This window comes from Biomphalaria glabrata, chromosome 10, assembly GCF_947242115.1.
Source record: "Biomphalaria glabrata chromosome 10, xgBioGlab47.1, whole genome shotgun sequence".
In the NCBI taxonomy this organism is placed as follows: Eukaryota; Metazoa; Mollusca; class Gastropoda; family Planorbidae; genus Biomphalaria; species Biomphalaria glabrata.
The window spans coordinates 39310785-39326393 of record NC_074720.1 but is presented as its reverse complement, the minus strand read 5'-3'; the positions used below and the strand labels follow the sequence as shown (position 1 = coordinate 39326393).

General features: G+C 38.0%; 1 protein-coding gene across 5 annotated transcripts in view; it reads left to right on the top strand.

Moving 5' to 3' along the window:
- LOC106073495 (rab11 family-interacting protein 2-like) overlaps positions 1-15609 on the top strand; it is an 88781-nt gene that overhangs the window by 69664 nt on the left and 3508 nt on the right. For 4 of the 5 annotated variants that reach the window (XM_056045336.1, XM_056045337.1, XM_056045334.1 and 1 more), the window contains 5 exons: positions 2157-2266; positions 6506-6607; positions 12331-12499; positions 13165-13920; positions 14792-14931. In XM_056045336.1, coding sequence (XP_055901311.1) covers positions 2157-2266; positions 6506-6607; positions 12331-12499; positions 13165-13920; positions 14792-14931 — 1277 coding nt within the window. The remainder of the gene's footprint in view (positions 1-2156; positions 2267-6505; positions 6608-12330; positions 12500-13164; positions 13921-14791; positions 14932-15609) is intronic. The other variant, XM_056045338.1, reaches the window with a different exon arrangement.

Below are 15609 nucleotides of genomic sequence, written 5' to 3'. Positions count from 1 at the left end.
TGGATGTTATCCCTGAAAGTTAAACTGTTGCTGGATGTTATCCCTTAAAGTCAAACATTTGCTGGATGTTATCCCTTAAAGTCAAACTGTTGCTGGATGTTATCCCTGAAAGTTAAACTGTTGCTGGATGTTATCCCTGAAAGTTAAACTGTTGCTGGATGTTATCTCTTAAAGTCAAACTGTTGCTGGATGTTATCTCTTAAAGTCAAACAGTTGCTGGATGTTATCCCTTAAAGTCAAACTGTTGCTGGATGTTATCCCTGAAAGTAAAACTGTTGCTTGATGTTATCCCTTAAAGTCAAACTGTTGCTGGATGTTATCCCTTAAAGTCAAACTGTTGCTGGATGTTATCCCTTAAAGTCAAACAGTTGCTGGATGTTATCCCTTAAAGTCAAACTGTTGCTGGATGTTATCCCTTAAAGTCAAACTGTTGCTGGATGTTATCCCTTAAAGTCAAACTGTTGCTGGATGTTATCCCTTAAAGTCAAACTGTTGCTGGATGTTATCCCTTAAAGTCAAACTGTTGCTGGATGTTATCTCTTAAAGTCAAACAGTGGCTGGATGTTATCCCTTAAAGTCAAACTGTTGCTGGATGTTATCCCTTAAAGTCAAACAGTGGCTGGATGTTATCTCTTAAAGTCAAACAGTGGCTGGATGTTATCCCTTAAAGTCAAACTGTTGCTGGATGTTATCCCTTAAAGTCAAACTGTTGCTGGATGTTATCTCTTAAAGTCAAACAGTGGCTGGATGTTATCCCTTAAAGTCAAACAGTTGCTGGATGTTATCCCTTAAAGTCAAACTGTTGCTGGATGTTATCCCTTAAAGTCAAACTGTTGCTGGATGTTATCTCTTAAAGTCAAACAGTTGCTGGATGTTATCCCTTAAAGTCAAACAGTTGCTGGATGTTATCCCTTAAAGTCAAACTGTTGCTGGATGTTATCTCTGAAAGTCAAACTGTTGCTGGATGTTATCCCTTAAAGTCAAACTGTTGCTGGATGTTATCCCTTAAAGTCAAACAGTTGCTGGATGTTATCCCTTAAAGTCAAACTGTTGCTGGATGTTATCTCTTAAAGTCAAACAGTGGCTGGATGTTATCCCTTAAAGTTAAACTGTTGCTGGATGTTATCCCTTAAAGTCAAACTGTTGCTGGATGTTATCCCTTAAAGTCAAACAGTTGCTGGATGTTATCCCTTAAAGTCAAACTGTTGCTGGATGTTATCTCTTAAAGTCAAACAGTGGCTGGATGTTATCCCTTAAAGTCAAACTGTTGCTGGATGTTATCCCTTAAAGTCAAACTGTTGCTGGATGTTATCCCTTAAAGTCAAACTGTTGCTGGATGTTATCCCTTAAAGTCAAACTGTTGCTGGATGTTATCTCTTAAAGTCAAACTGTTGCTGGATGTTATCTCTGAAAGTCAAACTGTTGCTGGATGTTATCTCTGAAAGTCAAACTGTTGCTGGATGTTATCCCTTAAAGTCAAACAGTGGCTGGATGTTATCTAGTTTTGAACTGGTTTAAAAAAGACTCTCTACACCCTTTTTCCTTTATTGGTGCCCGTTTGAAATTTACAAATGAAACCTCTCACTAAAGCTAACTATCTTCACTCACTAAGGGTGTATGATCATGAGTAGTTTCTGCCAGTGGAAACATGGAAGTTTTGAGGGATTTTTGTATATTATAAATCTAATCTTGATATTTTGTTGCATGCGGATATTAGGCTTTGTAGTCCAACATAATTTAAAGTTGGAGGTATTTTTATTCAAGTTTGTTTGCGTTCAATCTATAACTTATCATATATTTTTTGTTTTAAATCTATAGTATCAATAAACATATTGGCAGAAAAAAAATATTGGAAGAACTTTTAGTTGATGTACATTGAAGTGTTTATTTGTGATATTTTTACGACATAATCTTACGACATAATGTTACGACATATCCACGTGTTGTGTTTTGCATGGCTCAATGTCCATTCAGAACAGAAGATATTCAAGCCTAAGCCTCCCTCAGATTCTGCAGGCAGGTTTTGATCCCGGGACCATTGAGACGACAGTCCTGGCGCATACCACACAACCAGGCAGTATGGGTCTCAGTAAACTGGGTGTAAATATGGTTCTCAATCATAATGCTCATTCTAACCTTTCAACTCTTTGACCCAGGTGATAAGTTTAAATTTGTCAGAAGTCGATCTTTACGTGAGAACAGAAGAGACACAGAAGCTGGGAAGATGGACAAGCATCGAGGTGTAAGTTCCCCGGATGCCCCCGAGGTCAGTCATTGGTTCTTCCCTTTTTAGTTTGAAATAATGTTTTATTATTTGTATTATTATTTTTTCCTAGTACACAGTCTTAATGTCAAAAGATCTTGGTGAAATTAACTCTTGATCTCATTTTACTGAAAGAAATTCGTGTAGTACCATAGACACATCTAAATCTAGTTTGTTTTATTGCAATATTACATGAAACAGGGGGGGGGGGGGGCTGTGCCACAAACTTCTATTCGTTTCTATGTGAGTTTGTCATTTGAACCAAAATCTGTAGTTCATCGTTTCCTAAAAATGCGAACTCTTGAGACTGTCGGACTTAAAATCACCAAGATCTTTCGCTAGTTGATGTTGTTTTATGTCAATATGATGAGTTGGTGGGGAAATTTATATTTAAAATAGATGAGAACTTAGTGGATGGTTCAATTGAGCTTCAAACAGCGTTATACTTTGATAAAAAAACAACCAAATACTGTACTGAACTTGTACTGGGCTGTCTAGTCTACAACTCCACTGTACCGCGCTGTCTAGTCTACAACTCCACTGTACCGCGGCTGTCTTGAGTCTGCCACTTCTCTTTTTCTTTAGGGTCCCCCGAAAACCTCGAAAATAACAGAAACACCAAAAAATTGTTGCCAGCTCTTTCTAGACCAGAGGTTCTCAACCTGTGGGTCGCGACCCCCTTGGGGGTCGATTGACGATTTGCCAGGGGTCGCCTAAGACCATCGAAAATATGGATTGTTATTGTCTATTCTTCTATTGCTGTATGTGTGTGTGTGTGGAGGGGGGTTGCGTCAGAGTGGGGGATTGTAAAAAGGGGTCGCCGAGCTTAAAAGGTTGAGAACCGCTGTACTAGACGATCACATGACCATATCATGGGGGTGATATTCACTTGTAGTTTTCAACACTTTCCTGAAGGTTCGTTCCACGTCTACCAGTTCGCTGGTTACCCGGCCCTACCAGCGTCACCGGTTCAATAACAGCAGTACTTTCTAGTTACCAGTACGCTGGTTACCCGGCCCTACCAGCATCACCCTTTCAATTATAACAATACTTTTTAGTTAGCATTACGCTGGTTATCCGGCCCTACCAGCATCGCTATTTCAATTATAACAATACTTTCTAGTTACCATTACGCTGGTTACCCGGCCCTACCAGCATCGCCCTTTCAATTATAACAATATTTACTAGTTACCAGTACGCTGGTTACCCGGCCCTACCAGCATCGCCCTTTCAATTATAACAATACTTTCTAGTTACCAGTACGCTGGTTACCCGGCCCTACCAGTATCGCCCTTTCAATTATAACTATTTATTCTTAAGGCAATGATTTTTTTTCATCCTTTTTTTTTCTCTCTGGTAACTTTAACTGCATGTCATGGGCACTCTGAGTGTCATGGGTACTCTGAGTGCCTTCAAAAAGTACATTACGCCTTACACACCTTGTGATCTATAAGGCCTCTTTTTCTGTGGCTCACGGATAACGAGGGTGTGATGTGGCCAGCGTAACGGCCAACCGCCTTTCTTATTTTCCCCCAACTAATGTCAGGTACCCCTTAGATCTGAGTGCACTCATTAGAAAGTAACATCCTATTTGTAAATGTTATGTACAAACGCGATAATGATAGGCCATCTGGGCATTCTAAGTCCGCTCAAATTTGAATGCGATGTTTTATTGTTGTTCTATTCTCATTTCGAACTGCCGCTCACCTGAAAATCTGTAATTTCCTTGTGATATTCGCACACCCCCCCCCCCCCACTAATTCTTGAAAGATTCTGATATTAAGGTACCTTTGTTGTTTTAAGACATCTCTTTTCCTATAGCCTTGTCTCGCACTCCTTTCGTAGATTTAATTAATACATTTAGGTGGCAGATCGATTCAGTTACCTGAACTGACCTACTTTCACCCTAGCAGACGCGAACGAGTGTAGCCAACACGTGATCCTTTCAGCGCGTCTGCTCGTGTGCGCGCTGGCTCACCCATTGTTTACTTAAAGACAAAGACACACACTCAAAGATTTTCAGAAGTTTCCTTGTTCTCCTCATCTATTAAATTACCTCACCCTTTCACCTCAAACGTTTACAAATCAATATTTATAAATAAAAAAAAATAAATAAAAAAAAGGGGCATATATCCGGATATTAAAATTTTCCTTTATAAGTTGACGTCACCTACTCACCCGCATGTAGTAAACGTGTGTCCTTGTGATTTACTGAGTCCAACATAATGCGTAGGATTCTATCGACATTTTTGTCAGGTGGACACGCTTCGCTGATTTTAGAGAAGGGGGACAACTCGCGCTATAAATAGAAGGAAAAGAAAACTGAACTCACGTTTGGATAGTTTGTAGTTAAACGAAGGGAGAGAAGTAGGGCTAAAAGCGGCGAACGTATTTTCTTTTTATCTCACGATCAAATCTTTAATTAAAGAATTGATTTTTGTTTTATAATTGTTTTGTTGATTGAACATGCACGTGTTTGGTGTGTACATGCGTGTGTGTGTGTTAATTTATACGTGTTTAAGTTTCTTTCAGCGTGCCTCGATGTAGCTATATTTAGTAGCACGACTCATCATATTGCCTTTTTCTTGTATGTATACCCTTACAGCAATACAGGAGTACACTATGATTTGTTTTAATTACTGTCTTATACTAGTCAAGAAGATTACGATTAATTGTGGCACGTTATTTAAAAGATTTGTTTCGCGCGTTCTGTGTTTTCTGTCTTCCTGTAGTTTTTTTTTGTTTGTCTGTTGGGGACAATTTAGATTGCGCTAGCATTGTCTGCCGCTCTGATACCATTATCCTACCATTCACTTTCTTCATATGGAGGGAGGGGGGATCAATGTTAATTAAGCTTAGGTGGCCGATTCCATTCTGAAATGGGGGGGGAGGCTCAATGTTAATTAAGATAAGGTGGCCGATTCCATTCTGAAATGGGGGGGGGGGGAGGCTCAATGTTAATTCAGCCAATGTGGCCGATTCCATTCTGAAATGGGGGGGGGGGAGGCTCAATGTTAATTAAGATAAGGTGGCCGATTCCATTCTGAAATGGGGGGGGGGGAGGAGGCTCAATGTTAATTCAGCCAATGTGGCCGATTCCATTCTGAAATGGGGGGGGGGGGGCTTAATGTTAATTAAGGTATGGTTGCCATTTCCATTCTGAAATGGGGGGCCCTCAATGTTAATTAAGCTAAGGTGTCCGATTCCATTTTGAAATGGGTAGGGGCTCAATGTTAATTAAGCTAATGTGACCGATTCCAATCTGAAATGGGGGGGGACTCAATGTGGAGCGGGCTCAAAGTTAATTAAGCTTATGTGGCCGTTTCCATTCTGAAATGGGGGGGGGGGCCTCAATGTTAATTAAAGTATGGTGGCCGTTTCCATTCTGAAGTGGTGGAAGGGGGCTCAACGTTAATTAACTAAGGTGGCCGATTCCATTCTGAAATGGGGGGCGGGCCTCAATGTTAATTTAGCTAAGGTGGCCGAGAGTATAGGGTTTAGTCTGTTTGTTTATCTGTGTCTGTGTTGTGATGTTTTAGCAGTATTAAAATTGCGCAAGGAAAAAGACAGGAAGAACAGAATGGCGGCAGTGACCCAATTAACCGGAATGTTCATCATATTTCTAACACACTTTTTTTATGTGTCAAAATAAAACTATCCCCCGTGAAGTGTAACTTTTTTTTTTATTTCACTGACCTATATATGTGTATAGATTTATATAGAGGTATATGACTTTTTCTTTTTCTGTAGGTGATTTGTTTATTTAAATTAAAACCTTTTTAAAAATATCAGATGAGCAATTTTAAATTGCTATTTTATTTTTTGGTCTGCATGCTTTAATTACTGACATTTAAAGTTAATTTTATTTTTATATATTCCATTGTACATTTGCTACAAACATTAAATCCTAATTTTAAAATAATTAGTCACAGTAAATTGCATTCATTGATGATTTGGGTACACAGCAGACTCTCGCGAAATGCCCAGATAAGAACAGGGGGGTATTTTAGACCTTAGATGAACACACAAAAAAAGCATCTATAAATGTTTTATAAACACACACACATACACACAAAACAAAACAAAAAAGAAACATAATTTTAAAATATTGTATCGTTATTTTAATGAGCTTGTGTATTTCCAATTTTGATTAATCTTTTTTTTTCTCCATCATTACCCCCCCCCTCCCCCCAACCACTGTTTCCAAACACTTCCCGTCATGCGTCCCACGTGACCTCACAGACTGCTTCCTTGAGGGGTATACCACCCTACGCCCACTTGCCTGTCCACTTTTCAGCTTTGGACATTAACAGGGCGCCCTGGGGTATCGACCCCAATGCCCCGGTTCGTAGAAACACTTGTTCATTTCTCTCCTGCTTTTTTTGGTTGTTGTTCTGTTATTTCATCTTTTTTTTTTCTCTCTCTCTCTCTCTCTCTCGCTTTGCTTGCATTTTGGAAATAGATGTTTGTTTCTTTTATACCTTATCACGTGACGAGAGAAGTTTCAGTTTTAAATAAACATTTTGTACGCATGAAAACAGCTGACACACTTAACGATCACTTTAAAAATGGGCGCAGAATTTGAATTTTAGTGTCAATAATTTCTGACACGAACAGGCCTATAACCAGTAATGCAAATTGAAGTAGAGCCTACATGTCATCTGAAAAGTGTTTAAAAAATAAATCTTTTTTCTTAGAATTTGTTTTTTTATTCCACTCATTTAACATCCAAGCTAATATTTCAATCAAAAAGATTAATACTATTTTTGTAACTCAGAACTTGACAAATCTTGCGGCTGTTTAAATAAAGGGTTTAATGTGATTATGTGCACTGTAAATTTAGTTTAATCACACTGATGTATAAAGTCATTTTCTTTATTTTAGAAATGGTAAATCTAAAATGAATAAACCTTGTCATTATTTAACATTAATTTTTCTCATGGAATAACTTGAGACATAAGATCCTATAGATCAAACAGCACAGCGTAAGCTAAGGTTATGAATCAAACAGCACAGCGTAAGATAAGGTTATGAATCAAACAGCACTGCGTAAGATAAGGTTATGAATCAAACAGCACAGCGTAAGATAAGGTTATGAATCAAACAGCACAGCGTAAGATAAGGTTATGAATCAAACAGCACAGCGTAAGATAAGGTTATGAATCAAACAGCACTGCGTAAGCTAAGGTTATGAATCAAACAGCACAGCGTAAGATAAGGTTATGAATCAAACAGCTATCTATGAGGAGACTTATGTATACCTCACTGGTGTCTGTATTTGTTGTCTTGTCTGTGTCAGTGTGCGGTCTTTCCACGTATCCTCCTAGGTACTGGTGTGGTGCCGTGTAGGAAGGTAACACTATATGTACTGGGCAACGCTATATCTACTTAGCATGTTCTCTGTAGGTCACTTCAAGTAGGACGTAGGACAGTTTCGCTCAGCCTTCTTGAGTCGATGTCCTAGTCCTACGTCCTGATGGCACATTGACTCATGTTTTGTTGTAGAGATGTTTTAACTGCATGCTGGTGTTAACAATGTAATCAACTCTTTTCAAAGTGGTGCTTTTTTTTTTTTTTTTTGTGTTCTTTTAACTATGGGGATTGATGAGTGGTGTAGATTATTATGAACGAATAATAACAAGACTCTGGATATAACTTATAAGACATGAAATCAGCTGTTTAATCGAACGCCATATTGGTTGACAACAACAGTTACAAGGGATGTTACTCCCAAACACCGGTTGGTGTAGATTCTAGGTTATACCAGAGCCGTGCACTGGAAAGTGCTCTCAAGGAGTCAAGAGATACGAGTATACTCTCAAGAACTCTCTAAATGAATGCAGAAGCGGAACTCATTGATTGGGAAATGCTAACTCTTGATCACTTATCATGGCGTGGAGTTGTGGGTGTCAGTGTTTCAAGATGGGAGGTGCATATACAAAAAAAAAAAAAAAAAAAACAAGAATCAGAAAAGAAACACGATCAGATAAAAATGTAGAGTAAAAAAAAACGGGCAATACTGCAAGAGGCCCTACCTGTATTACGTGTGATTGGCTTCTAAAAGCAGAGATCGGACTTCACAGCCACCTTCGAACTTAAAGGAAAAAAAGTTATGTTCATCTCCGACCATAAAGAAGAAGTTTATTTTTAAATATGCCATTCGCAGGAAATGTTTTATCTGCGACATATTTACTGCCTTTTTACTCAAACAAAAATTGTTAGAGATGTATCGATATGGTTGCCTCAGACTCTAAGTTCGGCTATCACTTACCATACCAAGCAAGAAGAATGTATTTTAAAGTGGTTGTGTTGAATATGAATATTAGACCTATTCAAACAGTTTGGGGGAAAAAAAAGCACTGCTTTTCCGCGTTGTCGTTTCATCTTTTGTTTTTTAAGAACCACACTTTTGTCTATTCTAAAGGCTTTCGTGTTACTGTTTCCTCTTTTCTACTGTTCCTTTGTTTTCCAACACTTTGATGCAGACAGGAAGTGGAGATTTTAGTCTCTACAATCTCTGTAGGCTAATTTCACCAACACATTTGTTTTCTTTCTTTCTTAAAGTACACTCTCTGTAAAGGGCCAAGATTACTTCTCTCTCTTTTTAATTCACCCAGGGTAACATTTATTACTGCTTTGTGTTCATGTGATTGACAGATGTTGTACATTTGTTGTACATTTGTTGTCCTTGTGGCAGTTGTTTGTTTTATGCCTGCGCCTTTTTGTTTTATTATTATGGATTTTAATTTTTTAATTCAATCGCACTTTAAGCCTACTCCCGATCAGCTTTCCTGTCCACATTTCTCTATTCGTTTCACGCTGGAGTATGTAGATGTACACTAACGCATTGATGGTCCGTACAAAGTTGGACAAATTCGTACACATTTGGGTCTGTGCCTGGCCACGCAAGCAGACTCAAATATGGCCCCGGCTTGTGTGACTGAAACAAACATGAAATTTAAAAAAAAAAAAAAGGGTCTAGGAGTCAGGCTTTACAAAGTTTTATGTCTATAGATCTACACGTATGCGTGTTCTATTTCCATTCCGTTTAACTTTACAGTGTCAAGTTTAACATTTCTCTTTTCGACACTTTCTTTTTTTTTTGGGGGGGGGGGGGCTTACAATCGAGAAAGTATTAAATCGTACTGGTATTATCTATTGACACTGTGTGTTGCGTATATTGGATGCTCCAGTTTATACGAGGAAAAAATGTGAAGAAAATATGGGGAATATATTTAAGCTCTGACGGGAGTCGAATCGCGGACCTCCGACTTGGTCACATCGTCTAACATCAGACTGGACCATCAAGTCTACGAATAAGAACTTTCCAAGTCAGTAGAGCAATCTGGGCTTTAAGCTATTGGTCAAGTCTATTTTTTTTTTAGGGCGTTTTCTCTCCACATAAGATGAGATAACTTTATTGGGCCCAACAAATTGAAATTCAGTTTGACTACAATAGTCCACCTCAGCATGTTGGACCTAGTCGGTGCTACTCCGACTGAGTTCTTTGTAGAAATCGACTCCCTCCACCCCCTGCCCATCTGTCACGATTATGAAATCTTTCATTGTAATGTCCCATTTTATGCATCACGCGATATTCGTTATTATAGAATAATCGATTTTTATTTACTAACAGCGCACTGAAGTGTAGGAAAGTGACACTGGAAGTATGGATACCACTTAATATGCGTTTGCTGCTAATATTTGTTAAGTGTGTGTTTTTAAAAGGTGGATTTCATCTGAATCTATAAATATAGCAATATTTATAGATAATTATTAGAATAAGAATTTAAAATGTTTAATATTTGAACCATAAAAATCTGAAAATCTGGCAGTCTGTAAGTAGCATGCCCTCAGAATCCAGACCATGAATGATCTCACACGTAGGATGTCTTAACGTTACATTTCAAAAGAGCACTGACCATTATTGTTTACTCTGATCATATGTGTTCACTACCGTCCTTCTATTACTTGCAATGAATTGACTGCTTCGGCGTTATGCAGAGCCCACCAACAGGTCTTCGTGTTGACTTCAGCCCCACCAGAGGCTAAAGTCGAACTGTCTCCCCACCTTTCAGCAGAGCATCGAGCGGTAATACTTTCGCTCCCTTCAAGTAACCTTTTTCTCTATCAGACGTACCATGCGTCCCTGGCTGCTACTGCCGTGGAAGTTCCTGACGTACTACAACACATCTTTCCATTCGGATCTCTTTTATGACAGAGGCGGCCTTGGCAGTGCGCGCGGGGCCCTGGGCGATTGTCACGAATATTTATAAGGCTGACAAAAGATTCTCTTTAGCGCGGGATATTTGATATTTTGGAGGGTTTTTTTTTGGCACATCGGCACAAAGTAGGCCGTGTCGTGCCCATAATCCCTGAAGGGTCATTCCTCCTTCATATCCCAAGAGCTAAATTTTATACAGTAAAGTCATTAAAGGCTCTGGGCTTGAAACGGTTGCCCCTATCCCGCCACTCCCAAAGGTTGTAGAGCCCTATTATTTGTGGTCTGCTCTTGGCTCGCCTGTCTTTTGACAATTGCTGGCTCACTATTTTTCCATTTGTTTCAAGACATTCATTCAAGATGACGGTTTTTCTTATCAATATGTAGATTTGGGCTACTGTTCATTAATGTGTAGCCTACATCCACCGGATAGGCTTCTTCTCATCAGTATGTAGATCTACGTCATAAATGAGTAGGCCTTGATCTATATATAGGCCTATACTACTCAACAATCTTTATACAATAGGCCTACTTATAAGCTATGATTTAGAAGTAATGTTTATGTTGAGCCGAACGGATCAAAGAGTGGAGTTTTAAACCAACCGTCGCCGCAAGCTGTTGCTAAAATAGCAACAGTCGTTACAAATCAATTAAAACTAATTGAATAAGCTGAAACAAATAAATAACAGAAACATAATCGAGTCTAGATATCTACTCATACGTAGGCCTATAATGTGAACCGTTTCAGAATATCTTTAACTCATAGGCCTAATTGTGATGTTTATAAACCCAGAATTCAAGAATATAATTTGCGATTTAATCATGTTTTTAATCCCAGATGTCAAGGTTGTTTGGTATTTTGCATTAATTAATGCCATTATGTTATTATATTCTGTCTAGATCTAGTGAAATCTAGATGCAGGGCCTACTTGTTCAATTCCGGACTAGATGAACTCACTAACGTCTGCTTCTACTAAACAAAACAAGCCAACGTTTCGTCCGCTTAGTGTGTTCTAATCGTTCACTAATCCAGTTATTATAAACAACCTAGATCTAGGGTTATGTTATACAAATACTACTATGAATTATGAGATAATAGCTTGGACACTCGGTTTGAAAAGAAATGCAAAAACTAAGTTTAGAAACGTTGGCTTTTGGTTTAGAATATTGCATTAGAGTTGTCGTTCTTTTAATTCTCTCTACTTTATTTTATTTATTGTTTTTAACATCTTTCACTTTGTTCAATCCTGGGTTTTGGATTCTTTTTGTTTGTTAATTTTTTTTTCTTTATATATCTAGAAACAAGCTAGAAATGTTGCTAAATTTTATTTTCCGCCTTTATTTTTCCTTTATTTGCAATTAGTCTTTTTTTTCTTTTTTTTTTTAATTTCATTATTAAAAATATTGTTGACAGTTAATAATAACAGACATTGATATGAAATGTAATTAATTACAGCAGAATGTAGGCCTATTTGTGTAAATTATTATTACTGTTATTATTCAATATTACAATTATGAATTATATGTTTAAAATCGTCTATAGATGCATTTTACCAAAAGAACAATTAATATACAGAAGAGACTTACAAAATTATTGTTGATTATAATATGTAAAAATATGGACTAGGACAAACATATATTTAATTATAAATACAAGCTTCTGGTTTTTCCTATATATGTACGGTATATTGTTCATAGTTGTTTTTATAAATTATAAAGACATATATGGCATACCGGTATAGGCCTACTACCTGTACTGGTATCTCTATTAAAGGTTGAAGAGAAGTACTGTAAATACGATTTAAAAATATAGGATTTTGTTAATGTGATAGCTTCTGTTGTGCAGGACACGCTGACCAGAAGTTACAGCATGTCGGCTGCATACATCAAGTCCATGTCCCTGGACAGGAACAAGTCAGAGATCTACTCGGTCAGCACCAATGTGGGCAACAAGAGAAAAGATAGCAGCAGTGGAGGAGGCAACTCCGGCAAGCAGAGTGCTCCCCCTCCACCAGGTGGCGTACATCTACTTTGATTTACCTCAATGGAAAAGTTTGCCTTAGAGGGACTGAAAAATCTAAATAATTTTATTTTGTCTAATAATTCCTTTTTTTTTTTTTTTATTGATTAAGTTATTGTAGATTTAATCATAGTATTTTCAAATTTACACATTTTAATTAAAAATTTTATTTTAAAGTGCTGAAAAGCACACATAGATCATTATATGGTTTATTAACATAGGAAGCGTGGTGACTTTGTGCTTAAGCACTTTGCTCCTGAACCGGGGGTCCTGGGTTTGAATCCTGGTGAAGACTGGGATTTTTTATTTCAGGATCTTGGGGTGCAGCTCTAATGGGTACCCGACATTAGTTGGGGGAAAGTTAAGGCAGTTGGTCGTTTTGCTGGCCACATCATACCCTCGTTAATCTTGGGCCACAGAAACAGATGACCTTTACATCATCTGGCCTATAGATCGCAAGGTCCGAAAGGGAAACTTAATAACATATTCTGTACACTGGATACACCAAACAACTTACTATTTATGGGTTTGCTTCCATATAGAAAAATCTGCAGCATGAAATTTTTTTTTAATGTTTACAAAATGAAACTGTTGGGAATTAGATCTGTTTAAGAATAAAATAGTTCACTTGCAAGCGCTGTCTTTTTTTTTTTTATGTAGGTGTTGCAGCATCTTACAGCCAATCCATGTACAACCTGCCAGGAAACAGGAGAAGCTGTACAGAAATTCCATTTCGTCAGCCTCCTCCACTTCCTTATGACCCGAGACTCTCTTCAAAAGATGACTGCGCTCTGCGAGACCTGAATGATCGCCGAGCCAAGTCAGAGTTTCATATAAACTCCACATCTCGTCCCCCGCCCCAGCCGCTCTCTGGATTCTTTGATTCCGGGCACCGGACTGAGCTCTCTGGGATTTACGAGAGCATTCGAGAGCGAACCGAACCAGAGAACTCTGCCTCCTCTTCCTCTTCTGATCCAGAAAGTGTTCCCATGCCTCGACCACGACGGTACCTGCATAAAGATGGACGCTCATCGAAAAAAAGAACTGGAGAACAAAATGAAATCAATGGCAGGGACTCGGGAATTTTAGAGGACCGGTCCTCAAGCCATGGGAACTCACTTGAAGGCAGCAGCATCAACGATGGGACAGCAAATAATGGATCCAAAAGTCGGTCATGGACTTCTGCTGCTAACGATGAGAACTTGCTGAAAAAAGATGAGGACAGAAACAAAGCCCCTGCCAACAATTCAGGTTATCATTTTGGAGATAAAGACCTGGCTGTCAACAGAACAGGCAGGGCTAAGAAGAAAGTTCCAGTGCCTAGCCAGTTCTACAGCAAGGAAAACAGTCAGGGGGAGCTGGTGGTCAGGAAGAGGTCAAGAGGACAGCGCGACAGGCTGCGACAGATCAGACAAGGTGAGATTGCTTTGTTAGTCTAATTTGGACTGTTTTATTATAAATTTACTCAAAAGGTGTCCTTTTTAATTATAAAGCTATAGACCTCATAGTTCACAATGACATCAATTCACCAGAACAATATACCAAACTAAGCTGATATGTCTATTTAACAGTGATTTGCTTCTTAATGAAATGACATCAGTGATGTCAAAAAATTAAGTACTGGTACATCAATTATACAGCAACAGAAATTTTGAATTCCAACATAAGTCTATTACAAACTCCTACATTTTCAAACATATTTATGTTAGGTACTTTTAGCATTGAAATGTTGAATATCTATAGATCTTTTAGATGTATTTATCTCCCAAAGGAGTTTTCCTGAAACATTTTTATTGCAGATTAATAAGAGCTAATAAATATTTTCACTAGTGGTGTCTGAGTGTTATATAATTATTCACTTACTTGACATCTCACTACAGTACGGGAGTGAACATTTCAAAAGCAATGAGGGAAAAGGGTGGTAAGAAAAAAAGACTGAATGGTCAGGAAAGACATAAGTAATAACTAAAGTTAAATCTCTTTCAGGATAGCAAAGCTTAAATTATTATTGTTATATTATTGTTATTATTGTGGATGGCTGGCTCCTCTACCACCAAAGCGAAAGCCACTTTGACTTGCAATATATAGGGACGGGAGTGTTTCTCCAAAATAGGGCTCCACAGCCATATGAAAAAGTGTTCGAGATGAACCATAGTCGTGCTGCGACTGAAGGAGGCCAATATATATATATATATTTATAGTACCGGCACCATGTTATTAGTTGTACATCTGCCCTGTGACTTAAAATTTAGTGACTTAATTGCTGTAATTGTTAATTTCCAAACAGGGAACAGAAGATACACAGTCCAGGGCTTAGATAATCACAATGGGCTTTATGATGACAGTTTATCTTCAGAACCCAGCGACACATCACGTGCTGAAGTACCAGAGGACATGTTGTCTGTATTTAAAAACATGTCAAAAGAGGTAAAAGTCTATGTATAGACTATTAGACATAGCTAGCTTAGATTTTATAATTGTAAATGAAAAATAATTACAAAATATTGAGGGGAAAAAAGCTATAGAAATCATGGGAGGGCTGTGATGATATTAGTAGATTTCATTGTGACATATACTTACAACTATATCTACTTTGATCACAAACAATGATTGAGCTGAATCAAACAATGAGTGAGCTAAATCAAACAATATTTGTTGTTCGAAATTATATTGGATTCTAGTATTTTATAAACATCGAAATCCATATTTTCAAAGCAATGCCAACCACAAGATTTATCCATAGTAAGGAGAAAGTAAAAGAAAAACCAAGAGTTAAATATAAGATAAGATGAACAGTTGTTCGAAGAAATACAAATTCCTTTCTTAGCTCGTCTCCTCTTTGTTTGTTCATCTTTTGGATGTTTCTTCAGAGGTGAAGATTACACATCCTAGCCCAGACTTCCTGCAAGATGGCTTGGGATGGTAGCAGACAGTGCTAGAACCCAGAATCATCAAGACGACTGTCCAAAGCATATACCTTATGACCAGGCAGTCTCTTTCATTTGGTGAAAATGTCAAAGATTGTCACTGCCTTCAATGTTAATTAAAATTCTATCACCACTGAAAAGTAGAAAAATTACTAATTCAATCACCAGGGAAGGTTTA